At 57.8% G+C, this 25828-nt stretch overlaps 2 protein-coding genes across 2 annotated transcripts; both read left to right on the forward strand.

Annotated features, from left to right (window-relative positions):
• Window positions 1-111: 111 nt before the first annotated feature.
• Window positions 112-4626, forward strand: LOC128840930 (tight junction-associated protein 1-like). Its single transcript, XM_054035535.1, has 4 exons — window positions 112-700; window positions 1735-1801; window positions 2465-2572; window positions 3390-4626. Exons 1-4 carry the CDS (start codon window positions 390-392, stop codon window positions 4308-4310), a joined length of 1407 nt encoding a protein of 468 aa, XP_053891510.1. The 5' UTR covers window positions 112-389; the 3' UTR covers window positions 4311-4626.
• A 1070-nt stretch (window positions 4627-5696) lies between these two features.
• NAALADL1 (N-acetylated alpha-linked acidic dipeptidase like 1) lies at window positions 5697-25174 on the forward strand. Its single transcript, XM_054034935.1, has 19 exons — window positions 5697-5993; window positions 6386-6558; window positions 7007-7125; window positions 8373-8495; window positions 9139-9328; window positions 10015-10108; window positions 11591-11695; window positions 18718-18803; window positions 19232-19351; window positions 19539-19624; window positions 19898-19961; window positions 20567-20634; window positions 20724-20815; window positions 21291-21381; window positions 21800-21881; window positions 21983-22159; window positions 23653-23743; window positions 24193-24285; window positions 24718-25174. Exons 1-19 carry the CDS (start codon window positions 5770-5772, stop codon window positions 24884-24886), a joined length of 2247 nt encoding a protein of 748 aa, XP_053890910.1. The 5' UTR covers window positions 5697-5769; the 3' UTR covers window positions 24887-25174.
• Window positions 25175-25828: the final 654 nt, after the last annotated feature.

Genomic DNA, 25828 nt, shown 5'->3' on the forward strand with positions numbered 1-25828 from the left:
TCCAGGGGGAGGGGCACAAAACAGCCAGAGCACAGCACGCTCCAATCACATCCCTGATCCACCTCCCATGGCCCCGGGGGCAGAGAACAGCCAGAGCGCAGCGCACGCCAACCACATCCCTGATCCACCTCTCACGACCCTAGGGGGCAGAGAACAGCCAGAGCACAGAGCCACAACCCCTCTGCTGAAAACAGGACCAGTGCAGGGCCCTTATGCCAGCTACTCTCCAGCTATAGGGAGGAATCCCAGGGGGCAGTCTCCACCCCACAGAGTACAAAGGGGCCTTAGTGCCCCAGAGGTGCGAGGGGGACTGCGCTTGAATACATGGGGATGGGGTGTGCTCTAAGAGCCCCCTGCATCCTTGGAGTGGCTCTGCAGTGGGAGCGCCGATGGAGGGCTGTAGGCAGAGGGGGGCATGCAGCTCAAAGATCCAACAGGGGAGCAGGCCAGCAGTTCTGGCCCAGATGGATCCTGGTCCTAGCTCCAGTCACTCCAGCCAGGTCCAGGGCTCTGGCATGACAAGACCTCTGGGGCTCAGATTCCCCACTGCCAGTGCTCTCTGTGACCCTAGGTTGCCCAGAGACCATGGCGTGGAGCAGGCGGAAGGAGCAGGTGCAGGGGCCAAGTCTGGCCCTGCTGGGCAGCAGGATCTGCAGCAGACCTGGGAAGAGCTGGAGTTGCTGAAGGAGAAGTTCAGCAGGTAAGGGATGCAGAAGCCTGGCCTTTGGGTGGGTGGGGCCTCCTCACAGCCACTCCCCCAGGGGGTGGAGTCTATTACAGCCCTACCCCCTTGTGGGTTGAGTCTGCTCTCATAGCCACACCCACCAGGAGGCAGAGTCTAGTATAGCCCTTCGCCCCTTGGGGGCAGAGCCTGCTCTCCAGTTCACTCGCTTGGTGGTTGAGTCTGTTATAGCCCCACCCCTCTTGGAGGCATCAAGTCTATTCTCACAACACTACCTCCTTGGAGACAGGACCCTTCCCCACATGCACAACTAACCTGTGGGACTCCCCACTGTAGGTACAAAGAGCTCTGATTGGTGGAGCTGGGTTACCAGTAGCACCTCCTGCCATTGCACAGCTCTGAGTCCCTCCCTCGCCTCTCCTTGAGGTTCAAGTTTCTTGTCACCCTAGGCCCTTCTGGGCACTGTCCAACCCATGTGGCATGGCTCCCCTTGGCCTCCGCTACACTGCCAGCAACACAGGAGCCTGTAAGAGACCAGCCCCCATTAACGATAATTATGTCTATACTGAGAGAAGGTAGAGATTGGGAATGTATCCCACTGCCTCCACCAATCACACACTGAGTCACATGGGTTCTTAGTTTGTATGCTTCTCTGTCGGGCACTCGGCAAAACAGGGTCCCGAGATCGATCTTGCAAGCTAAGCAGAATTATGTCTCACTAATACTTGGACGGGAAACCTCCAAAGAAAATTCACAGTCCTGCAGAGGATGCGGTGGGGATTCAGTATAGGGTGCTTTCCCCTCACAATCAGCACTGACCCCATACCCCAGCACAGTGCCACCCAAAGTGGGCTGCATCTTAATGCTGGGCAAGAGATCATTATATAAACAGCTCCCATGCCCTCCCCCCCAGAGGCGGCTGCATCTTAGCACCGGACGAGGGATCCCTGTATGAACAGCCCCCACACGCCATCTCAGCACCAGGTGAAAGATCCCTGCATCTGTAGGGAGGTTTTCAAGACAGTCTCAATCTCTTGTCTGTTTCCCCCCAGGCTGCAGGAGGACTATTCCAACACCCAACGCACCAACCAGCTGCTGGAGGAGAAACTTCACCTCATTGTAAGGGCAGCTTCATTGCTGGCAGGGAGCAGGCCCAGATTTGGGCTTACAGACCCCCACATTGAAAGGGAGCAACCCCATGGTCAGATCCATGAACCCTGGAGACTCAGCTGCCCAGAGAGGGAACAACCCATTACCTCATTCAATGTAGGCTGTTACACTGCGCCCATCACCGTGGTATTTGAGCCTCTAACAGCTGCTCTGTCCATATATTAAGTGCACCATGTAGCTACACTCCCGAGGGACGTGGGGGTCTGATTTTTCCACCCCACAATCTCTCCCATAGTTCTGATGAGACATGAAACCAAGTCTCTCTCCCCTGCCCCCTGCCAGGGTATTCAGCTGCCCTGACAATTTGCACAGAAGTTTGGATATTAACCCGGGTATCCCAGCCAAATCCCAAACCACTTCATGGGCCTAAATTGCTCCCTGCCTGGCAGTTTCAATCAGACACAGGATCATCCCACATGTCATATCTTCAAATGCTGTCCAACATTGTTGTGCAGATGTTAAACAGCCCCCATATCCCACCCCAGAGGTGGCTGCATCTCAGCGCTGGGGGACCAGGAGTCCCGACTCCCAGCCTCCAAGCACTAGGCCATTCTTCCCCTGACCATCTAGTCTTGCTGTCCTGAGCCCTTTGCTGTCTCCCTCCCCCCGCAGGCTCAGAGCATGGCAGCTGAGAAACAAACCCTGAACCAGCACATTACTGAGCTGCTCGAGAGGCTTATTAGTGCCCAGAACACCATCTGCACGCTGGAGAGACTCAACGTGAGCTCAGGGGTGGGGGAGGCGGGCGGCCTGGGGAGCACAGACTGGGGGAGCACGGGGAGGGTTCCTGGCAGTGGGGGTGGCGTGTGGGCTATGGGGGGGAGGGGCAGGCAGAAGTGGTGCTGGGAAGGAGTGGGAAATGCTTCCATCTGTGGAGTCAAAAATCCAGTACCAAGGAAATGTTGCTAGATTCCGGAGCCAGTGGCAGCCTCACATTTTTAGAGCCAAACAGGTGAGGAATTAGTGCCGTGTATCCCTGGAAAGCTGGGCCTCAGCTTTCTAACAGCGCAGAGAGACCAGGTCTAACCCCCACGATGTCAGAGATACGGAGCCTCAATCTGCCCCAGCCCCAGCACTTTGCGACCCTTTCAAACGGCTCTGGCCTCAGGGAAATAAGCTCAAAGGTAATCAGAATCATATGACTGGGGGGTCCAATAGCTTGACAACCCTCAGGGCTACACATAAAGGCCCTATGCTGCTGGAAAGATGAAAATCCCAGCTTTCCATCAGGGCAAGTCTTGCATTATTAGCTTGAAGACTTGAGGAGATACTGCACCTTAAACAGCGATGGCTGCAAGCGTTAGCAGTTTTTGAGGCTGCTAAACTAACACCAGAGTTCCAGAGGGTAATCAGACTGATGGGATTGATAAATCCAATTTGTAGAGCTCGAAACAAATGCCTGACACCACTGAAAAGCTGAGGGTACAAACCGTTCAGATATAGCACTCGCGGTTAAGGAGATATCGGGCTTTAAACCACCGCTGGTCCCGGCCACACTGGGCTGGTGTGAGTGACATCCCCTCCCCCGTCCCTGCAGATCTCGACGCTGCTGTCAGAATCAGCGGGGAAGCACCGTCACATGGAGAAGGCCAGTTCCGCCGACAGCCTCTACTCCCTGCACATCTCTGACGTGGCGCCCCCTCCCGCCTTCATGGACAGTGCTTCCGATGCCCACACCACCACCCCCAGCCAGTCTGACTCGGCCACAGAGGCCAACAAGCTGGACTGCAGCTCTGAGTCAGACACAGCCATGCCCAATGGAGACAGGACTCTGGTGCCCAACTACCACAGCCTCCCATCCCCGGGGCAGCTGGAAAGCCACGGGAGAACCACGGCCTTCACGCCGTGGAAGCAGCAGTGCCCTGGAGAGCTGCTGGAGCACGTCAACTCGACAGAAAGTGAGTGCAGTGCGGAGGAAGGGGCCCAGGTCCATGCCCTCCCCATGCCACACTTCCTCTACCTGAGGCAGGAGGCGCTGGTGGCTCCCTCAGTGCCCACCGTGCCGCCCACTGATGCCCTGCGCCCTCCGTCCCCGCAGGGCCTGCTGCTCGGTGGGCAGCTGGAGCTAGTGCCGGTGCCGGAGCTCAGCAGCACCGACAGCTCCGATGGGGATGAGGCCTGGAGCCAGGGCCTAGGGGAGAAGGAGCCAGGGGTGTCTCTGGATTACCAGTCAGCTCAGAAGATCCTGGACAGCCTGCTGAGGCAGCACCAACACCTGGAGAAGGAGCCGGCGAAGGCGAGTGGAGGGGGCTATCAAGACAGGAGTGAGATGGGCCAGGCCAAGGGGCACCAGCGCCGGATTCGCTACTACTGGGACTTCCAGAGTCCGGGCAAGGAGCAGCCCCTGCTGCACCAGCCCCAGCATGGAGGGGGGTCCCTTCCCCGGGCCAAGGGCGAGAAGGTGTTGCAAAGGGAGCAGGAGTGTGGGGATGGGGTGATGGACTCCACGCTGCTGTAAGGGGACCCATAGGCAGATGAGACCCCTGCCCCACAGCCACTTCACTGTCTACCTCCTGCTGCCCCCTACCACTTCACTGTCTACCCCCTCACCACGGCAAGGAGCCCAGGGGATCAGGGGTGCCCCACTGAGCATAGGGAACTGTAGTCTGGGTTTGCTACAGACTGCCTGGGGGACAGACAGAACCAGAGAGGGGGTGGGGGGGACACGTTGACCCAGAGAGATCTGTGGGGAGAGGACAGACAGACAGGCCAGAGAAATGAGAGGAAACAGCTAGAGATAGATACCTAGAGGGATGGGTTGGGGGATGGACAGACAGAACCAGAAATGGTGGGGGAAGGGGATGGGGACAGACCCAAATAGACCCAAATAGAAAGGAGGGAGACACAGACAGAGGAAAGTAGGGGGGATCCCACAGTAGGGGGGCCAGAAGCATCAATCCTGGGCTGACCCCTCTAGCTCCACCCCACCCTGCTGCTCTCCCCACCAGCCCCACCTGTATACATTTGCATTTACCTTGCTAACTGTGATCTGATCCGCCCCCACCTCCCCAAACCCCTGTACACAGGCACCTGGACTGAGTCGCCAGCATGACCCGACCCCTTTTAATTAAAATTTCAGACATCGACGTTAAAGGAATAAACTCCTCAGGCCAACGGGTGTTTGATTTCAGCCTGCGGAGCTGGGCCAGCACATGCGGAAGAGTCACCCAGCGCTGAGATGAAGCCGTCTTCGGGGTGGGACACGGGGCTGTTTATAGAAAGATTCCCTCAACTACTGCTGAGATGCAGGTTCTATCCCCAGCTCTGGGAAGGGTGTGGAGTCTAGTGGGTTAGGGTGGGAGGCTGGGAGCCAGGATGCCTGGGTTCCATTTGTCCATCTGAAAGAGGAGATCTATCTATCTGCCAGTCTCCCTGCTCTAACCAGCAAATGTCTCTCTTCCCAGAGCCAGGGACAGAACTAAGGAATCCTGCCCCAACTCCCTGCTCTAGCCAATATAATCCACTTCTTCCCCAGGGCCACATATAGGACCCAGAGTCCTGACTCCCAGCACACACCCCCAACCTGAACCCACAAGACCCCACACCCTTCTCAGAGCTGAGTCTAGAACCCAGGAGTCCTGTCTTCTCTTGGGAAGCTCTCACCCCCACCAATGCCCTTCCTAATGGGGGTGGGGAATGGAACCACCAACCACCCTTCCATCTGTTTCCTGATTCCCCTTTATGGGTCATCGGTTTTATGGCCCTGTTCCTGGTGTCCAAAGGGCATCCCTTAGTGCCATGAATTGGGGGTATTGCATGGGGAGGGAGATAAGGCGGCTAGGTGGATCTGGGAGCTAATGAGTAACCCCATGAGCCCTGGTGACAGGATCAGAGGCGTTAGCTGATCCAGAGGGCCCCATCTGCTGCTATAAAGGGCCCACTACACCCACCTCACCCCCAGGAAGAGGCTGGAGCCCATGGCAGGCTGTGGGATGAGCTGGCTGAAGATCCTAGGGGCCGTGATTGTGGGGGCCCTGCTGCTGACGGTCGGAATTCTGTTGGGCCACTTTGCCATCCCCAAAGGGGGGAATGGCTCGGGAGCGCCCAGCTGGGTGCAGACCGTGGGCCGGGATCTGAATGAATCCCTGCTGCAGAGCTTCATGGATCAGGTGGAGAGCGAGAAGATCCGGGAGAATCTGAAGTAAGGAGGGGAGGAGAGATGGAAAAGCCCCATTGAATTCACCCACATTCAGGAGATCCAGGACTCCTGGGCTGTGCAAGGCAGGATCATCCCTTAGAGCCTATTCCCCCCCAGGGATACAGGATCATCCCCTACAATCCATCCCCCCTGCCCCCGGGGACAGGATAGCCTCCTCTCAACCTGTGGCCAGATTGGAACCAGTGCCCCTATCAAGGGAGAGGACCTGTATCCCTAGCTTGTAGCCCCAGTTCTGGGAGAGGAGTGGTGTTTAGTGGTTACAACGGGAGTGGGAGGAGGAGTTGGAAGCCAGGACTTCTGGGTTCTATCCCCCACCAGAACCTGCAGTCCTCAGGGAGCTGTGATCTCAGGCACTCCCCTGTACCCCTCACCAGAGCCCTGGCCTCCCAGCCCCACATGGCTACAACTAAGGGGGATGAGGAGCTCGTAAAGCTGCTGCTGAGGCGCTGGCAGGACCCACAGATCGGTCTGGACAGCACCAGCGAGGATGTGTACGGCGCGTTCCTGTCCTTCCCTGACCCACAGAGACCCAACAGCGTGGCCGTGGGTGTGTGTGGGCAAGTGAGGGCTGGGTCTGCGTGTGCAGGGCACAGGGCTGTAGTGGGGGATCAGGGTACTGGAGGGGGGGCTGGAAGGGGTGGTGGAAGGAGGGCAGGGGGAACTGGGAGATAGGGCAAATGGGTGCAGGGGCGAGGGGGACACTGGGGCAGCTGGGCACAGAGGCTTGTGGGGTGCTAGATAGGCCCTGAGACAGCTGGGGCTAGAGAACGGACAGGCAGCAGGGACTGGGGCAGGTCTAAGGGGGAGAATGGGGCAGGGGACAGGCCAGGGGGTGGAATTAAGGCAGCTGAGGACAGGGAGCTGGAGGGACGGGATTGGGAACAGACAAGGGCAGAGGGGAGCAGGGAGAGATGAGGCAGATGGGGGCAAAGGTCAGAATGGGATGTCCCACAGCAGGCACCCCACAGCTGACGAGATCTGCCTCCACCCCCCAGTGGAGAACAGCAGCCAGATCTTCACAACCCGGCGCAGCGAGAAGAACGTGACAGCAGACCAGGCCCATGCAGATGTGGTTCAGCCGTACGCTGCCTACGCACCCCCTGGGAACCCCAGGGTATGGAGCAGGGCTGGGTATAATCCCTCGTGACTGCCTTGTGGCCTCAGTTCAGACCCTCCCCCTGCACCCAGGGGCTGTCAACGAGTTATCTTATCTCCTCTCCCAGTCAGGACCATGTCCCTTCTTTTATGAGCCCATCAAGGCTGCTCGGGGATCTCTGTCCCCAGGGTGACATGCCAACCACTGTGTATCTATGGAGACAGACAATCCCCCGCCCTGCCCAGGTCCTCATGTATCCACAAACAGCTGTCACCGAGCCAACAGCCACTTATCCAAAGCCAGCCACACAGGTTGTCACTCCACATCTCTCCAGACAAACAGCCACCCAGACATGTCGCCCTGTCAACAGCCATGTGTCCAAAGAGACAGTCACCCCAAATGTCACCACAAGACAGCCACGTATCCCCAGAGACAAACAGCGAGCACCACACGTCATCCTGCCAACAGCCTCTATCCCCAAATACAAACAGCCACTCAGACAGGTCGCCTTGCCAATAGCCACATGTCCATGAAGATAGTCACCCCAAATGTCACCACAAGACAGCCACGTATTCCGAGACAAACAGCAAGCATCACACAGGTTGTCACTCCAACAGGTGGGGTATCCTGAATGGCTGCCCTCAGGCTGTGGTGGCAACAGCCGTGTATCCCAAGACAGACAGCTACCCCCCACATCCCCATGCTGATGACCACATGGCCACGGAGCCAGGAAGACATATTGCCATGCCAACAGCCACGCAATCCCAGAGATAAACAGCAAGCACCACATGTCATTCTGGCAACAGACACATATCTACAGATAAACAGCCACCCAGACAGGTCCCCTTGCCAACAGCCATGTGTCCAAAGAGACAGTCACCCCAAATGTCACCACAAGACAGCCACGTATCCCCAGAGACAAACAGCAAGCACCACACATCATCTTGCCAACAGCCACGTACCCCCAGAGATAAACAGCCACCCCCACATCTCGTCATGCCAACAACCACATATCCTGAGGGATAAACACCCCTAACACATTGCTGTGCCAACAGATACGTATTCCTGGAGACAAACAGCCTCCCCTTGGCCCCCATCACCAAGCTGACAGCCATGTACCCATGGAGACAAATGGCTGCTCTCACATCAAGGATCCAAGTGGGCCCTGTCCCCATGGCAACTTTATCTCCCCATCCTGTCCCAGCAGCCCCTCTGATCCTCTCTCCCCCAGCGCCCTGGGGTTGACCCCTTTCTTCTCCCCTCAGGGGAGGCTGATCTATGCCAACCAGGGCAAGCGCAGTGATTACCAGGAGCTGTTCAACATGGGCATCAACCTGAATGGCACCATCGCCATCACCCGCTACGGGGGGGCCGGCCGTGCCGACAAGGTGAGGGGTACTCAGGGCCTACTGGCCCCAGACACCAGGCTTCCCCCTCATGTGGCACTGGAGAGGGGGCCTCTGGGCTCCTTTCCCCATTCCTTCCCCCTCATCCAGTTGCTCCCTCTCTGCCCCCCCATCCTAATCACCCCCCATCCTTTGTCCCTTGTTTCTCATCCATCACCTCTCTCCCTGCCCCCCATCCCATCATCCCCTCCCCATTCCTCCAATCCCTTTCCCCCCAACATCTGACCGAAGGCCCCTTCCCCCCAAGTCCAATCACCCGTTCCCACTCCCCCAGTTCCATCAGCCCATGCATTTCCTGCCCAAGGCCTGTCCCCCCAAAGCCTGGTCAGCCGCAGACGGGGCACTGCACAGATCCAGGGGTGGGGGATGGCAGAAGAGTGGCCCACCTCAAGGTGGGGGGCTGGATGGAACAGTCATGGAATGCCATTGCTGCACCCCAGGAGGGTGGGGGCAGGGGAAGGCCAGCTAGAAGAGGGGGAACAGAGGCAGGAATAAGAGAACTGCTCACCACACATATTCCACTGGGACACAGTGTATGTGGGGGACATTTTGGCTGCCCTTCCCGCTCTCCCTTGCAATGGTGGTGATGGTGGAGTGGATAATCTGACTGACCCTAACTCTCTAGGCAGTGAACGGGGCAGAGTTTGGTGTGGCTGGTGTGGTGGTGTATACAGACCCTGCGGATATCAATGATGGGCGGGCATCCGAGGAGGAGACCTACCCCAACTCCTGGTACATGCCCCCCTCCGGTGTGGAGCGGGGCTCTTACAACGGGTACTTCGGGGACCTACTCACGCCCTACTATCCTGCCAAAGGTAACATGCCTGGGCAGGGCAGGGCAGGGCAGGGCGGGACTGGCTTTGACCCACAATGCCTCTTGCTGTTCCCTTCCACGAAGAAGAGGGGCATCTGTCCCAACCCCCTGCTGATGAGGCCAAGAGCCTCCTTGAATTCATCCCCCCACCCCTGCTCTCATTCATCCAGATGACACCCCATCCTCTGCCCCCCGCTGTATCCTGTAGCGGGGAGTTCTGCAGATTAACCAAATCCATGTGGGGAATTGCTGCTCTGGAGTGCCCCCTATTCCCTGGACTATAGGAGCCCACCTGGCCTCCTCCACCCCATTCACCTGAAATCCTCTCCTTTCCCCACCATCTGCACAGAACCCGAAAGTCTTGTCTCCTAGTTCTGTGGCTCTAACCACGAGACACCACTCCCCTTCCAGCGCCAGGAATAGAACCCTGGAGTACTGACTCCTAGCCCCCTCTGCTCTAACCACTAGACTCCATTCCTCTCTCAGAGCTGGGATAGAACCCAGGAGTCCTGACTCCCCAAGCCCTCTGGTTCTCCTTGTGTGGAATCATCATCTGGGGTATGATCCCCAGATCCAAGTCTGGATTGCCCACCATCTTTGCAGCAAATGACCCCCCCATCCCAAACAGGGCACTGGGGGGAGGGGGAAAATGAGCCCCCTTCTGATTCACCTGCCTCTCCCCCATAGAATTCACCTACAGAATCAAGGAGTCAGAGATCCAGGGGATCCCGCCGATCCCAACCCAGCCAATTGGTTTTGAAGACGCCCAGACGCTAATCTGGTGGGTGACTAATTCAATGGAGCTAGGGCAAAGGAGCTGTGAAATCTGGGGGCTGAACCCACCCCACAATGCATTTCAGTGCCCTACTACCCATTAGACTCACAATCATATCCCTTGGCCCTGGCATTGTCCTGTAGCAGGACATAGCTGGTGAGAATGGCTGCTGGCTGGTGCACTGGACTGGGACTCAAGACCCTTGGGTTCTATTCCCGGCTCAGCCACCAGCTTTCTGGGTGACCTTGGACAAGACACTTCCCCCTCTTTGTACCTCAGTTTCCCCATCTCTAGAATAGAGATAATGGCATTGACTGAAAAGCACTAGATAAGAGCTAGGGAATATTACTAACTAATCATGGAATAGTTTGAAAGGGGGATACACATGTGCACCATCACCTTTAGCCACTAGGTGGCGACAACAGCTCAGGCCCCAAGTCAAATTGTTAAAAACCCAATCATTATTAAATGGAGGGAAAGAGCTCAAAAAAATTAAATGCAGCCAGACCACCGCCTCTCCCCGTCCGATTCTGGCATTGATACACCACTGAGGTCAGGAAATTCACCGGAACTGAATTACTTCGATCATCAGCAATTTGGGGCAAGGACCCCAACCCAGAGGCGGCTGCATCTCAGTAGTGGGACAGAATCCCTGTATACCTGGGGCGTCTGGGCACTACCACAAGAAGATCATACCTAACCCCCAAGGCAACGGGAAATGCCTCATTCTCTCACAATCCGACTACACCATTGTACACCCACTGTATTGTACATGCCATGGCCGCTCCATAGAGGGCCATGTAGATTTTATGAGAAGTGGATTGACCAGCCTAATAGCACATATTTCATACAACACAGTTAGGTTTAGAATGGAATGTATATATGAAGAGGGTGAGGTTCAATGGGGAGAGCAGGAGGATCTGGAAGTCAGCACTCTGGGTTCTCTTTCCAGCTCTGGGGGAGAGTGGGGGTCTAGTAGGGGTCAGAACAGCAGACCTGAGAGCCACGGTTAGACTGTGGTGGAGGATAGGCTGGGAGTAAGGATTCCTGGGTCTGTCCCCAGATCTGGGAGGGGCATAGGGCCCAGTGCGTTGGGGGAGAGGGGGCTGGGAGTCAGGATTCCTGGGTTCTTTTCCCAGGTCTGACTCCCTGCATGCCCCTTGGACCACTAATTTCTCCACCTTGTGCCTCGATTTCTCCATCTATAAAATAAAGGCACCCACCATGCACCTCCTGGGGAGTGTGGGGGGCCCCAGTGTTGGAGCTGTTCATGGGTGTAAAGCACTTGGAGTGTCCCAGGGGAAAGATGCAGCAGAGTAAACACAGGAATGTTATTAACAGGAGTGGGAATGCAGCCTTCATGGCCAGGGCAGAGCTGCTGAGGAGACTGACAGAGGAGGCTTGGTGGTTTTGTGGGGACAGCAAAAGAGGTTTGGGGAGGGGCAGAGACTCTAATAACCCCATATATCTCTGGCTCTATGTTTTCAGTAACCTGTCTGGCCCTAAGGCACCCGCATCCTGGCAGGGCTCTCTGGGCTGCTCCTACCATGTGGGGCCAGGATTCCGCACGGGGGGGCTGTTTCCCAACACCAGGTATGGATGGATACATCTGGTCCAGGATTGCATCCCACCCCCACAGCTCCCACCAAAAGTCACCTGGGAATTTTGACTTCCCCCTCCTTCTCCAACACTCCCTGTGCTGATCCAGCCCCCTGGACCCTGCACTCCCTAGTGGTGTCTTCCCAGCAGACACAGAGAAGTTAGATCAAACCATACGGTCCTCTTGCTGGGAGGCAACACTATTTTAGGTCTCAGGAGTCAGAACAAGAACCCAAACTCGGAGAGAGACAAAGCAGGCTGCTCCTAAAGCCCAGAGGCACAGTTCACCCACCTTACTTCAGGCTGGCTTTCTGCAGACTGAGTGCTGCTAGGCCCAGATCCACGCTTCACTACTGAGCCCCTGCCTGCAAGCAGGACGAGAAAAATCCCTGTGAATTTAAAGTGATCACAATCTGAACAGGTTTCAAGACACCACATCAAGACCCTAGCTGACCTCAAATCCCCTCTTCTCCACTCCCCTTACACTGACCCCAACTTCCTCCTGCACCAGCTCCCTTCTTCAGACCCCCCCCAACTGCACCAACTTGCCCCAGACCCCACTGCATTAATACCAGTTCTTCTTCGAGTGCTTGCTCATATCCATTCCATTAGGTGTGTGCGCGCCGCGTGCACGATCGTCGGAAGATTTTCTACCCTAGCAACACCGGCGGGTCGGCTGTGGAGCCCCCTAGAGTGGCGCCTTCATGGTGCTGAATATATACCCCAGCCGACCCGGCGCCCCCTCAGTTCCTTCTTACCGCCCCTGACGGTCGTTGGAACTGTGGAGCGCTGCTTAGCTGTTCTCCACTCTCCCTAGCTTAGTTTGTTGTATCACAGTTATAGTTATAGTTATAGTTATAGTGTTTATAGTTAAATAGTTAAATAGTTTGAAAGTTGTTCTAGTTGTTCTAAGTAGTTCAGGGGATTAAGGGGGTCGTCTCCCCCTTTCTCCCCCGGCCGCGGGGCCGGGCTCATGCCCAACGCTCCCGGCTTCAAGCAGTGCGCCTCCTGCGCTAAGCCTATGCCCACGAGCGACCCGCACGACTCCTGTCTGAAGTGCCTGGGAGAGTCCCATCAAACAGACAAGTGCAAGATCTGTAAGGCCTTCAGACCAAGGACCAAGAAGGAGCGGGACTTTCGGCTCCGGCAACTCCTGATGGAGGCGGCACTTAGTCCGGACGCTCCATCTACAAGTCAGGCCCCGGCACCTAGCACCTCGGTGCGCAGTGCCCCGGCGGCACCGGCTATGACGACCACGCGAGTGGCGTCAGACAAGCCTCCCCGGCACCGGACCTCGTCGGCACCGCAAGCAGTGCCTCGGCGCCGGTCATTATCCCCGGGGCATAAAAAGCCCATAAGACGGGGACATCCGTGCCGAAGACGCCGGCTCCCCCAGTGCCGGGGGTAGAGCCGCGTCCGCCGGTGGAGCACCGGAAACAGGTGCCTCCAGCACCGTCGACTCCGGCGCCGAGGCCGTTGAGTCCGGTGCAGATAGCGTCTCCACCGAGACCGGCGGTGATACAGTGCCTCCCGTCGACTCCAGAGACCTTCGCGGCGGCGAGAGACTTAATAGCTCTCACGGAGCCGGCACCGCCTCAACCACCGGCACCGACTGCACCGTTGACTCACCCGGTCCAGTCGAGGGGGAAACCTGCCTTGATGCGCCCTCCATCGCAAGGGCTGGAACCTCGGCACCGATCCAGGTCCTGAAGCAGGTCCCCACGCCGCTCGCAGTCCCGGCACCGAATATCGCCTCGGCACCGGTCGTACTCGCGGCCAAGATCTTCTTCGCGGCACCGCTCTACGTCTCGGCACCGCTATGATCGTCGGCACCGATCAACGTCGAGACGTAGTTCTCGGCACCGCTACGGTCGACGCTCGACGTCGAGAGGCCGCTCCCGGCACCGGGCATACTCCAGGTCCTCGTCGAGGTCCAGATCCGACTCCCGGCACCGACGAGGTCATCGGCACCGGTCGCGGTCCCGGCACCGATCGCCGGCACCGCGTAGAGATAGATCATCTCCGGACCGGCACCGTGCGGCACCGCAGCCAATGGGAATCGTCTCGACGCTCTCGGCACCGCCGTGGCCATCGAGATCGGTGTCCCACTCCTCAGAGGACCTCTCGAGATCGGCATACCCCCCTCAGGGGCAAGCCGAGGAACAGGACTTGGGCCATTGGCAGGAGATGGCAGAGGACCATTCTCATGGCCCATCTCACTGGTCGTTTTGGACCCCGTGGGCGTACCATCAGGCGCAAGGGGCTCCAATTGCTTCGACCTCTCGCTCCGGTCACTCCATCAGAGGGGCCCCGGAGTCCACCATTTCTCGGCCTCCGCCAGGGGGCATGGAGGCTTCTGGGTCCGGACCACCTGACGCCCTGGACCCAGGCACAGGTGATGCTCCAGCCCAGGAACAGGGAGACCAGGACCAGCCCTTGGATCCTGTTCCACCGGAGGCATCTTCCTCTTCTTCTCCGGATGAGGCAGTGGCGGGCACATCGTGCACAGGCCCACCTCCAATAGATCTTCGGGCTCACCAGGATCTTCTGCGCAGGATGGCCCGTAACATGGACCTGCAGGCGGAGGAGATAGTGGAGGTGCACGACCCGATCGTGAATATCCTTGGAGCGGATGCCCCATCGAGGGTGGCGTTACCCCTGATCCGCACGATTCAAACGAATGCGGATACGATATGGCAAACTCCTGCCTCTATCCCACCCACAGCGAGAGGGGTGGAAAGGAAATACTTTGTCCCGTCTAAGGACTACGGGTACTTGTATACCCACCCCCAACCGTGTTCACTGGTGGTGGAATCAGTGAACGCACGAGAGCGCCACGGCCAGCAGGCTGCAGCGCCTAAATCAAAAGAGGCTAAGTGGCTCGATTTGTTTGGCCGTAAGGTTTACTCAGCCGGAGGGCTGCAACTTAGAGCGGCGAACCAACAGGCGCTACTGAGCCGCTACAATTTTAACTCCTGGAACTCTATGGGGAAGTTTAAGGAGTTGATTCCCCAGGAGTCCAGGGAAGAGTTTGGAGCCATGGTAGAGGAGGGCAAGAAGGTGGCTCGGACCTCCTTGCAGGCCTCCTTGGACATAGCAGACTCAGCTGCGAGGACCCTAGGTTCGGGTATCGCTATGCGCAGGATCTCCTGGCTTCAGGTTTCGGGTTTGCCTCCGGAGCTGCAGCAAACCCTACAGGATCTGCCCTTTGAGGGACATGGATTGTTCTCAGACAAGACGGACTCTCGCCTGCAGAGCCTCAAGGACTCGAGAACAATCATGCGCTCCCTGGGGATGCATGTTGTGGGCCCTCAGTGCAGACCATTTAGGCCGCAGCCTCAGCGCTTCTACCCCCCCCCGCCTCGTCAGAGACAAGACTCGGCCCGGAGGCGAGGGCGAGGTGGTAGGAGAAGATGGGCTGGCCCTCAACCCGGTCAGAACCAGGGGCCACCAAGACCACCTTCAGGTCCTAGACAGAACTTTTGAAGGTGCGGTCGAGGACGGCGCCCCAGTCATCCCCCAGGATCCAGCCCCCTCCTTTCAGGATCGTCTCTCCCACTTCCACCGCGCTTGGTCCCTTATAACTTCGGACTGTTGGGTCCTCCGCACGGTGGAGAGGGGATACGCTATCCAGTTTTCTTCTATCCCCCCCTCCCACCCCCCTTCCCCGTCCCTCTTCAGGGACCCTTCTCACGAGCAACTTCTTATACAGGAGGTTTCTACGCTCCTGGCCATGGGGGCCATAGAGGAGGTTCCGATAGAGTTAAGGGGCAGGGGATTTTATTCCCGTTACTTCCTGATCCCCAAGTCCAAAGGAGGTCTGCGGCCCATCTTGGACTTGCGCGGACTCAACAAATTCGTAGTAAAGTTGAAGTTCCGCATGGTCTCTTTGGGGGCCATTATCCCTTCCCTCGATCCTGGAGACTGGTTCGCCGCCCTCGACATGAAAGACGCATACTTTCACATCTCAATTTACCCACCTCACAGACGCTTCCTGCGATTCGTGGTAAACGCGGTGCACTACCAATTTGCAGTCCTTCCCTTCGGCCTATCCTCGGCCCCAAGAGTGTTCACGAAATGTATGGCTGTCGTGGCAGCGTACCTTCGTTGGCAAGGGATACAGGTGTTCCCGTACCTAGACGACTGGCTGGTACGCGGTCGCACCAAGGAGCAAGTTCAAGCTCACGTCCACATAATAGTGCACACATTCAACGAGTTGGGCATCCTACTCAACAAGGACAAATCCACTCTAGAACCTACCCAGAGAATAGAATTCATAGGCGCAGTTCTAGACTCCAGACGTGCACAAGCCATCCTGCCAGACAACCGATTTGGCACCATCACGAGCCTCATTCAAGGGCTCCAGGCGTTCCCAACTACCACGGTGAGGTCGTGCCTTACCCTGCTGGGTCACATGGCTTCCTGCACGTACGTAACCAGGCATGCCAGACTTCGGCTTCGCCCACTCCAGACCTGGGTGTCGTCAATATATCGACCACATCGGGACAGCCTGAACATGGTGGTCACGGTCCCGATCTCGGTCCTGACCTCCCTCACCTGGTGGCTAGATCACAATGTGGTCTGCGAGGGGATGCCATTTCACGCCCCACAACCCTCTCTGCACCTGGTCACAGACGCTTCATCTCTGGGTTGGGGCGCCCATCTCAACGAACACCATACCCAGGGCCTGTGGACTGCACCCCAGCTAGCCCTGCACATCAATGTTCGGGAACTGATGGCGGTGCGCCTGGCGTGCCAGGCATTTCTCAACCTCCTACGTGGCTGATGTGTGTTAGTTCTCATCGACAACACCACGGCCATGTTTTACATCAACAAGCAAGGAGGAGCACGTTCGTCAATTCTATGCCAAGAGGCCATTCGCCTGTGGGACTTCTGCATCGCCCACTCAATCCATCTCACGGCATCGTTCCTCCCTGGAGTCCAGAACACTCTAGCGGACCGACTCAGCAGGTCCTTCCAGACGCACGAGTGGTCTATCCGTCCGGACATCATACATTCCATCTTCCAAAAGTGGGGGTTTCCCCAGATAGACCTGTTTGCATCTCGAGACAACAGGAAGTGCCACGTGTTCTGCTCCCTACAAGGTCGAGCTCCGGGCTCCCTCTCGGATGCGTTTCTCCTTCCCTGGAAAGACCACCTGTTTTATGCCTTCCCTCCGTTTCCTCTGGTCCACAAGGTACTGCTCAAATTGCGCAGAGACCAGGCACAGGTAATTCTGGTCGCTCCAGCGTGGCCGAGACAACATTGGTACACCACACTGTTGGAACTCTCGGTTCAGACACCGATCCCGCTTCCGTTGTGTCCGGATCTCATCTCTCAGGACCACGGCCGGCTGCGTCACCCCGACCTGCAATCACTCCACCTCACGGCGTGGCTGCTCCATGGTTCACCCAGGCAGAGCAGCAATGCTCGCACTCTGTCCAACAGATTCTGCTGAGCAGTAGGAAGCCCTCAACACGCACCACGTACCTGGCCAAGTGGAAGCGGTTCTCCTGTTGGTGCGAACAACGAGCCACGTCCCCGTTGCAGGCACCCATTCCTCTCATTTTGGAATATCTCCTCTCCCTAAAACAGCAGGGGTTGGCGATATCTTCAATTAGAGTTCACCTGGCCGCTATATCGGCCTTTCACCCAGGGGAACTCGCGTCCTCGGTATTCTCTAACCCGATGGTCGTTAGATTCCTCAAGGGCTTAGACCGGATGTACCCACAACAACGTCAGCCCGTTCAGACGTGGGACCTCAACCTGGTTCTCTCCAAGCTCACAGGTCCTCCATTCGAGCCACTGGCCACCTGTTCACTTTTGTACCTATCCTGGAAGACAGCCTTCCTTGTAGCCATCACCTCAGCAAGGCGCGTTTCTGAACTCAGGGCGCTTACATCCGAGCCCCCTTATACAGTTTTCCATAAGGATAAAGTGCAGCTTCGTCCACATCCTGCCTTTCTCCCTAAGGTGGTTTCTCCTTTTCATATCAACCAGGACATCTTTCTCCCGGTCTTTCATCCCAAACCACATGCCACTCGCCAGGATCAACGTTTGCATTCCCTGGACGTACGAAGGGCCCTGGCCTTCTATATTGACCGCACAAAGCACTTTAGAAAGACGACGCAACTCTTCGTTGCAGTGGCCGACCGAATGAAAGGCTCACCGGTCTCCTCACAACGCCTATCCTCCTGGATTACGTCTTGCATCCGGACTTGCTATGACCTGGCAGGTGTCTCAGCACCGCACCTCACCGCTCACTCCACGAGGGCCCAGGCTTCCTCGACGGCTTTCCTGGCACAAGTTCCGATCCAGGACATTTGTAGAGCAGCGGTTTGGTCATCAGTCCACACATTTACAGCTCACTATGCACTAGTGCAGCAGTCCAGAGACGATGCTGCTTTCGGATCAGCGGTTTTGCACACAGCAATGTCTCACTCCGACCCCACCACCTAAGTTGGGCTTGGGAGTCACCTAATGGAATGGATATGAGCAAGCACTCGAAGAAGAAAAGACGGTTACTCACCGTTGTAGCTGTTGTTCTTCGAGATGTGTTGCTCATATCCATTCCAAACCCGCCCCCCGTCCCCACTGTCGGAGTAGCCGGCAAGAAGGAACTGAGGGGGCGCCGGGTCGGCTGGGGTATATATTCAGCGCCATGAAGGCGCCACTCTAGGGGGCTCCACAGCCGACCCGCCGGTGTTGCTAGGGTAGAAAATCTTCCGACGATCGTGCACGCGGCGCGCACACACCTAATGGAATGGATATGAGCAACACATCTCGAAGAACAACAGCTACAACGGTGAGTAACCGTCTTTTTCCCCTCCCTGACCCCCACTGCAATGACCCTGACCCCCCAACCTTCCCTAGGCTCCTCCCATGCTGGCCCCAATTCCCCCATCCCCTGTTCTCCTCTCCAGCCCCCATCATGTCAACCCCCAACTGCAATGACCCTGACACACACATCCCAACCCCCACTAGGCTGACCCCAGCTCCTCCTGCTCTCCCCACAGCGACGTCCAGGTAAACGTCCACAACCAGCGAGTCATCAAGAACTCCTCCAATGTGATGGGGTTCATCCGGGGCAGCGAGGAACCTGGTGAGTGTCCCCCCCAGAACAACCACCAAGCACCCCCACACCTACCACTACTCCCATTCCCCCAGCCCCCTCTCCCCCACCCCACAAGCCAGGAGTGTCCCCCACCCTGCCCCATTCACCATACTGGGATCCACCTCTCTCCACGCCCATTCCCCCAACCTCTCATTCTCTCCCCCTCTCCATGCCCTGGAGCACCCCTCAGTGGGCTCCTCTTCCCCCCATGCCCAAGAGTGCTCCCCAGTGACCCTCAGCCCCACCTTATTGAGCTCCCTACCCCATTCCAACACTGCTCCTTTACCATCTGGGCTCACGGGCAGCAAGCTCCCCCCACCACACTCCATCCCAAGCAGACCTCCTCACCCCCGTGCACTCCCTCCCACACCCCGATCAGCAGCAGAGCTCCGTCTCTCTCCTCGCCCCCCCCCCAGACAGGTACGTCCTCTATGGCAATCACCGGGACAGCTGGGTGCATGGAGCCATCGACCCGAGCAGTGGGACAGCTGTCATGCTGGAGATCACCCGCGTGCTGGGCAAGATGCTGAAAGAAGGTATGAGGGTTTGGGGGTGCACTGGGGTGCAACTATCCCCAGTGCACAGCTAGAGAAACTGAGGCACATAGTGGACTTGCCCTTGAGGTCAGCCAGCACATCAGTGGCAGAACCCAGGAGTCCTGACTCTCAGAACTGCCCTGCTCTAACCACTACGTCTGAATCTCCAGGGTGTGTTTCTCCACAGGGAAGTGGCGCCCCAGAAGGTCCATTATCTTTGGCAGCTGGGGGGCTGAGGAGTTCGGTCTGATCGGCTCCACCGAGTACACGGAGGTAAAAACCCAAGAGAGAGGGGGATTGACGGCGGCTCCCCTTTGGAGGGAATAAGATGGGAGGGTGGGTGGACATGGCTGCTGCCCCCTGCTCCATCCAAGCACCCAGGTATGTGCTGAATGTACTGTAGCTGATCGGGATAGTTACAATGGGACTGTCACTCTTGGGAACCCTCCTCTCTGCACCAGACCCATGGGCCCAGCCAGCCCGGATCAGACCCATGCAGCTCACCCGATCCCATTGCACTAACCACTGGGCCTCTCCCTTGCCCAGGAATTCTACAGCAAACTGCGGGAGCGGAGTGTGGCCTATATCAACGTGGACATCTCCGTCTTTGGTGAGCGTCCGTTTGTCCTGCCTGCCCTCCTCCGCTCTTGCTGCACCATCCCCATCTCTGCTTTGTGTAGAAGGGCCGCGACACTAGGCTCAGGCGGGCTTGGGTGTTTGTGGGGAGGAAGGAATGAAAGGGAGCGTGCGTGCAAGAGTGCATGTGCAATCAGATGGGCACAAGTGCAAGAGCCTGCATGCAACTGAATACGTGTCCGAGAGGGTGTGCAAGAGTACACTTGCTAGAGGGTGCAACTGAACAGCCATCAAAGGGAGAGCATGTGCACAACTGCCACGTGCAAATGAGAGCACACGTGCAAGAGCGTGCAGTTGGACATGTGGCCACAAGCATGCGACAATGCAAGTGCAAGAGCATGCAATCAGTCGGTGCCAGCATAAACAAACGAGAGCTAGGAGCACGCACTAGTGCAAGTGTGCAAAGGTGCTCACAAGAGGGCACTCTCCCCCCAAACGTCAGCGGGTGGCCGAGAGTGCAGGGGATGCCCGTCTGGCTGTGCTGCGGGTCAGCTGGTGCCCCAGAGGCCTGGGGAGCGGCGGGTCGCCCTGTATGATCCGGCATAGTCCCTAACATTGCCTCCCCCGTGCTTTCCACAGCCAACGCCACCCTGAGAGCCCAGGGGACGCCACCTGCCCAGAGCGTCATCTTTGCAGCTGCCAAGCAGGTACCGGGGTGGACCTGTGGTGGGGGAGGTGCGTGTGTCCATCCCCTCTCCCACTGCAGGGGAGTCTGACTCATTTGCGCCTCTTCTAGGTCCAAACCCCAGCCAGCTCCTCCGTGTCCGTCTATGACAACTGGAGAAACCACTTCAACCGCATCAGCCCCAGCTACGGCGTCATCCCCAAGTGAGTCCCCAAGTCAGTGGGAGCCACCACCCAGGCCCCCCCACTCCAAGGGTGGATTATAGGGAGTGGGAGGGACAGGAAAGGGGCCAAGATCTTCTCCTCCCCACCTCCTTCTGTGGCTCAGATTGAAGAGGAAGCTTCATTGTTGGGGGAGTAGCAGATGTGGAGGGGACACTGGGCTGGATGGGCCCCCTGTTCTGATCCACAGCGGCGGATACTGGGCTAAACAGGCCCATTGGTCTGATCTAGGGTGGCAGAGAGGGAGAATACCAGGAGCCTGGGCAACTCTGAACCATGACCCCAGCCACAGAACAAACCAAAGAACAGGGGCTTGGGGATCTGCCCCCGTAGGCAGGGGCCACATCAGCACAGCAGGAGATGGCAAACTCTGCTCTCCACCCAGGGATGTTTCCCATTCCCGCCCCTCCCCCCTGCCTGGCCCTGAGTCACTCACCCCTCTCCATCCCCCGTACAGCTTAGGGTCCCTGGGTGCCGGGAGCGACTATGCCTCCTTCATCCATTACCTGGGTATCACCTCCATGGACATCGCCTACACCTATGACAGGGTAAGGACAGCTGCCGCTCTGGGATGAGCCTGCCTGAGCCACCCCCTCCCGCCAGACACGGCCTCAATCCCAGATCCCTGCCAACACGGGGCATTTATTGGGCGCTGGAAAAGAGGCAGGGGGAACGCAGCACTGGGCTATCTTGCTGCTACCCTGTGCTCAGTAGGGGGCGCTCTCCCCTCAGTCAGTGCTGACCCCTGTGCTGTGTCTGGGGGGCACTGTATTGCAGGGAGTAGAGTGGGGGGCTCAGTAGGGGGCGCTGTCCCTCACAGTGCTGACCCCAATGTGAGGCTAGGGAGCAGGGCAGGTGAGTCAAGGGGAGGGTTTGCTGGGGGATCTCAGCTCACTAGGGGAAAGAGGGGGCCTTGGGATCTGTACCTCTTTTGTTTTCAGCTGCTTTGCCCCTTCCCTGCCTTAGAACAAGACATCTGCTCGGATCTACCCTGCCTACCACACGGCCTTCGATACCTTCGACTATGCTGACAGGTTCATCGACCCAGGTAAAGGGGCGTGGCATTCACCCTGGGCAGGCATGGGGGCCGAGGTATTGTGGGGGGAGGTTTAGGATGCATCTAATCCCTTTATCCCCATTTGGCCACAGGGTTCACCAGCCATCAGGCTGTGGCCCGGACGGCCGGCAATGTGCTGCTGCGGCTGGCCGACAGCCTCGTCCTCCCCCTCAACGTGAGCGACTACGGAGAGAAGCTGGATGAGCTATACAGCGCAGCCGCCCAGGGGGACTTCCTGGACAAACTCAATGCCAACAATCTCTCTCTCGGTGCGGGCGGGTGGGACTCCTTGGTGCTATCCCCAACAATCTCTCTCTCGGTGCAGGCGGGCGGGACTCCTTGGTGCTATCCCCAACAATCTCTCTCTCGGTGCAGGCGGGCGGGACTCCTGGGTGCTATCCCCAACAATCTCTCTCTCTCGGTGCAGGCGGGCGGGACTCCTGGGTGCTATCCCCAACAATCTCTCTCTCTCGGTGCAGGCGGGCGGGACTCCTGGGTGCTATCCCCAACAATCTCTCTCTCGGTGCAGGCGGGCGGGACTCCTGGGTGCTATCCCCAACAATCTCTCTCTCTCGGTGCAGGCGGGCGGGACTCCTGGGTGCTATCCCCAACAATCTCTCTCTCGGTGCGGGCGGGCGGGACTCCTGGGTGCTATCCCCAACAATCTCTCTTTCGGTGCGGACGGGCGGGACTCCTGGGTGCTATCCCCAACAATCTCTCTCTCGGTGTGGGCGGGCGGGACTCCTGGGAGCTATCCCCAACAATCTCTCTCTCGGTGCGGGCGGGCGGGACTCCTGGGTGCTATCCCCAACAATCTCTCTTTCGGTGCGGGCGGGCGGGACTCCTGGGTGCTATCCCCAACAATCTCTCTTGGTGCGGGTGGGCGGGACTCCTGGGTGCTAGCCCCAACAATCTCCCTTTCGGTGCAGGCACGCGGGACTCCTGGGTGCTATCCCCAACAATCTCTCTTGGTGCGGGTGGGCGGGACTCCCGGGTGCTATCCCCAACAATCTCTCTTGGTGCGGGTGGGCGGGACTCCTGGGTGCTATCCCCAACAATCTCTCTCGGTGCGGGTGGGCGGGACTCCCGGGTGCTATCCCCAACAATCTCTCTTGGTGCGGGTGGGCGGGACTCCTGGGTGCTAGCCCCAACAATCTCCCTTTCGGTGCAGGCACGCGGGACTCCTGGGTGCTATCCCCAACAATCTCTCTTGGTGCGGGTGGGCGGGACTCCCGGGTGCTATCCCCAACAATCTCTCTTGGTGCAGGTGGGCGGGACTCCTGGGTGCTATCCCCAACAATCTCTCTCGGTGCGGGTGGGCGGGACTCCCAGGTGCTATCCCCAACAATCTCTCTTGGTGCGGGTGGGCGGGACTCCCGGGTGCTATCCCCAACAATCTCTCTCGGTGCGGGTGGGCGGGACTCCTGGGTGCTATCCCCAACAATCTCTCTCTCACTGTGCTGCGTGGTGGGGGCTCAGTAGGGGGCACTCTCCCCTCTCGGTCAGTGCCAGCTCCAGTGGCCAAGTGCAGTGCTGCTCAGTAGCAGCTGTACTCCTCGCCGGCACTGCTTACCCCACCATGGTGCTAGCGGGCGCTGTGCTGCAAGAAGGTGGGCTCAACAATGCTAACCCCTGCCCTAGGGGGCCCATAGCCTGGCTTCTCTGGAGAGCCCAGATTAGTGTGGGGAAGGTGCTGATGGGGACCATAGGAAGGAGGGGCTGCAGACCTGCTCCCTTACACTTGGTCCTGCCTGCCTTTCAGACCCTTTGAAGGCTGCGATTGATCGGTTCAAATCGGTGGCTGCTGACTTCAACCAGCGGATAACGAAGCTGAAGAAGGAGGAGTCTCCGAGGTGAGACCTGTCCCTGACTGCATGTGCAATTGCACTGGTGGGTGTCCATGCTGCCTGCCTGCCTCCATACAACTGCACGGGTGCACAGCCTGGAGGCACGGTCCTGCAGGGAGTGGTCACACGTATTAGCATGTTCACATACACATGCATGGCCAAGCTTGTGCAAACATGCCACCTGTGGGGGTTGGGGAGTCTCCCTCATCTACAAAGGGCACGTGATCCTTGGACCCAGGGAAGAAGGGGGCTGTTGTCCTTAGTGGAGACCCCTCTGGGAATGGAACTTGGATGGGGGGTCTCTTCCAGTCCTCTAGAGAGGGAAAGGTAGGGACAAAGTCACAGGCCTGGAGAGCAGTAGGCAAGGCTTGATGAGATGATGGCGCCCCCCACAGGGCATCTGATGTAAGGGGGTCCCTAATCCTACTCTGGTCTCTCCTTCCCACCCACCTCAGTCCTCTGCAGATCCGGATGGTGAATGACCAAATAATGCTGCTGGAAAGGGCCTTCCTCAACCCCCAGGCCTTCCCCAACAAGTACTATTACAGGTAATGCCATCTGGGGGGCTGGGGAGGACACCTGGGTTCCATTCCCAAGCGCCCATCCTCACCAATCCCTGGTGGATCCTGATTGAAATGTGCTGGGTGAAAGGGCATCAGCAAGAAAATGAAGTGTAGGAGGGGCGCGGGGTGTAGTAGTTAGAGAAGAGGGGTCTGGAGTGGGGATTAGGGCTTACAGCCAAGGGGCTAGGAGTTGGGACTCCTGGGTTTTATCCCCAACTCTGGAAGGGGAGTGGTGTCGAGTGGTTCAAGCATGGGGGGGCTGATATTCGGGACACCTGGGATCTATTCCCAAGTCTGCCGTTGATTCCCTGCATAACCCTGGGGGAGCCACTCCACCTCTCCATGCCTCAGTTTCCCCATGTGTATCACAGTGCTAACATGATACTGACCTCTCCCATTCTCTTTCCAACCCCTTAGCCATGTGATCTGGGCGTCCAAATCCTCTGACCAGGCTACCTTCCCAGGACTGGCTGATGCCTACACCAATGCCCTGGAGACAGGGGACTGGGACCAAGTCCGGAAGCATCTCACCATCGTTGTGCAGGCTGTGGAGAGCGCTGCCTCCACCCTGGAAGCTGTGGCCTAAAATCTTGGGGTCCACCCCAGTCCCACCTTGTCACTCAAAACCCAGCAGCCTACAGAGCTCAACTATTCTACCCAGGGGGTAGTCCTGGCACCCCATCAATGCCAAACGCCCCCTCCGTGCCCTGTGCTGAGCTGATGGCATCCCCTAGTGTGGGCATTGGGGGGAAAAGCATGACATCCCCAAATCCCAGTGAACTGGGGTAACCTGCTCTCCCTGGGACCCCTGACTCATTAGCCTGCACCCCATTCCCTAACCCAGCCTGGACTATTAAAGCAACAGATGACAGCAGTAGGTGCTTCTGTTTGTTCATGTGGTTGGTGGGAAGAGTGGAAGGTGAAGCTCATAATGGTGCAGGGAGGCCATCTTGGCCCGCAGAAGCTCTGTTTCCACAGTGCAGTGGCCATCTTGGACCCACAGGCACTGCTGCCACCATGGGTAGGGCAGCCATGGTGGAGCCCCTGGGCCTCGCACCCAGAGTATTGCCCACCCCACGAGATCAAAACTCACGACTGTGACCCCAACCATCATGGGGCTGGCCCACACACCAAGGGGGTTTTGTTGTTTTAAAAGACTAGATTGTAGTTTTCAGCCTGTCTCGATATTGAAACTCCTCCGGTCCATCCCCAGTGGGGTTGGGGGGACAAGTGGTGTCACCCACTCTACCAAATTTAATGGGTCTGGTGATTTTGGCCCCTGCTGCCTGAGGTCTCACCCCAACATCTACCTATCCCTTGCCCCCCAGCCCCTCCCTCAGTTCAGCCTGAACTCTGCTCCTCCTGGGGTTCTTCAGCCCCGTCTCCCAGGCGTAGGGGCTGTAGTGTGGTGCCCCTCCCTCTTCCAGGCGGGGAGGGGTAACTCCAGGGGCTCTTCACCCCTCCCTTCTGGGCTCCAGAAATTCATCCTGTCACTCACAACAATATTGTGAGTTGGGAACACTGTTCA

The sequence above is a fragment of the Malaclemys terrapin genome, chromosome 7 (genome assembly GCF_027887155.1).
Source record: "Malaclemys terrapin pileata isolate rMalTer1 chromosome 7, rMalTer1.hap1, whole genome shotgun sequence".
Lineage (NCBI taxonomy): Eukaryota > Metazoa > Chordata > Testudines > Emydidae > Malaclemys > Malaclemys terrapin.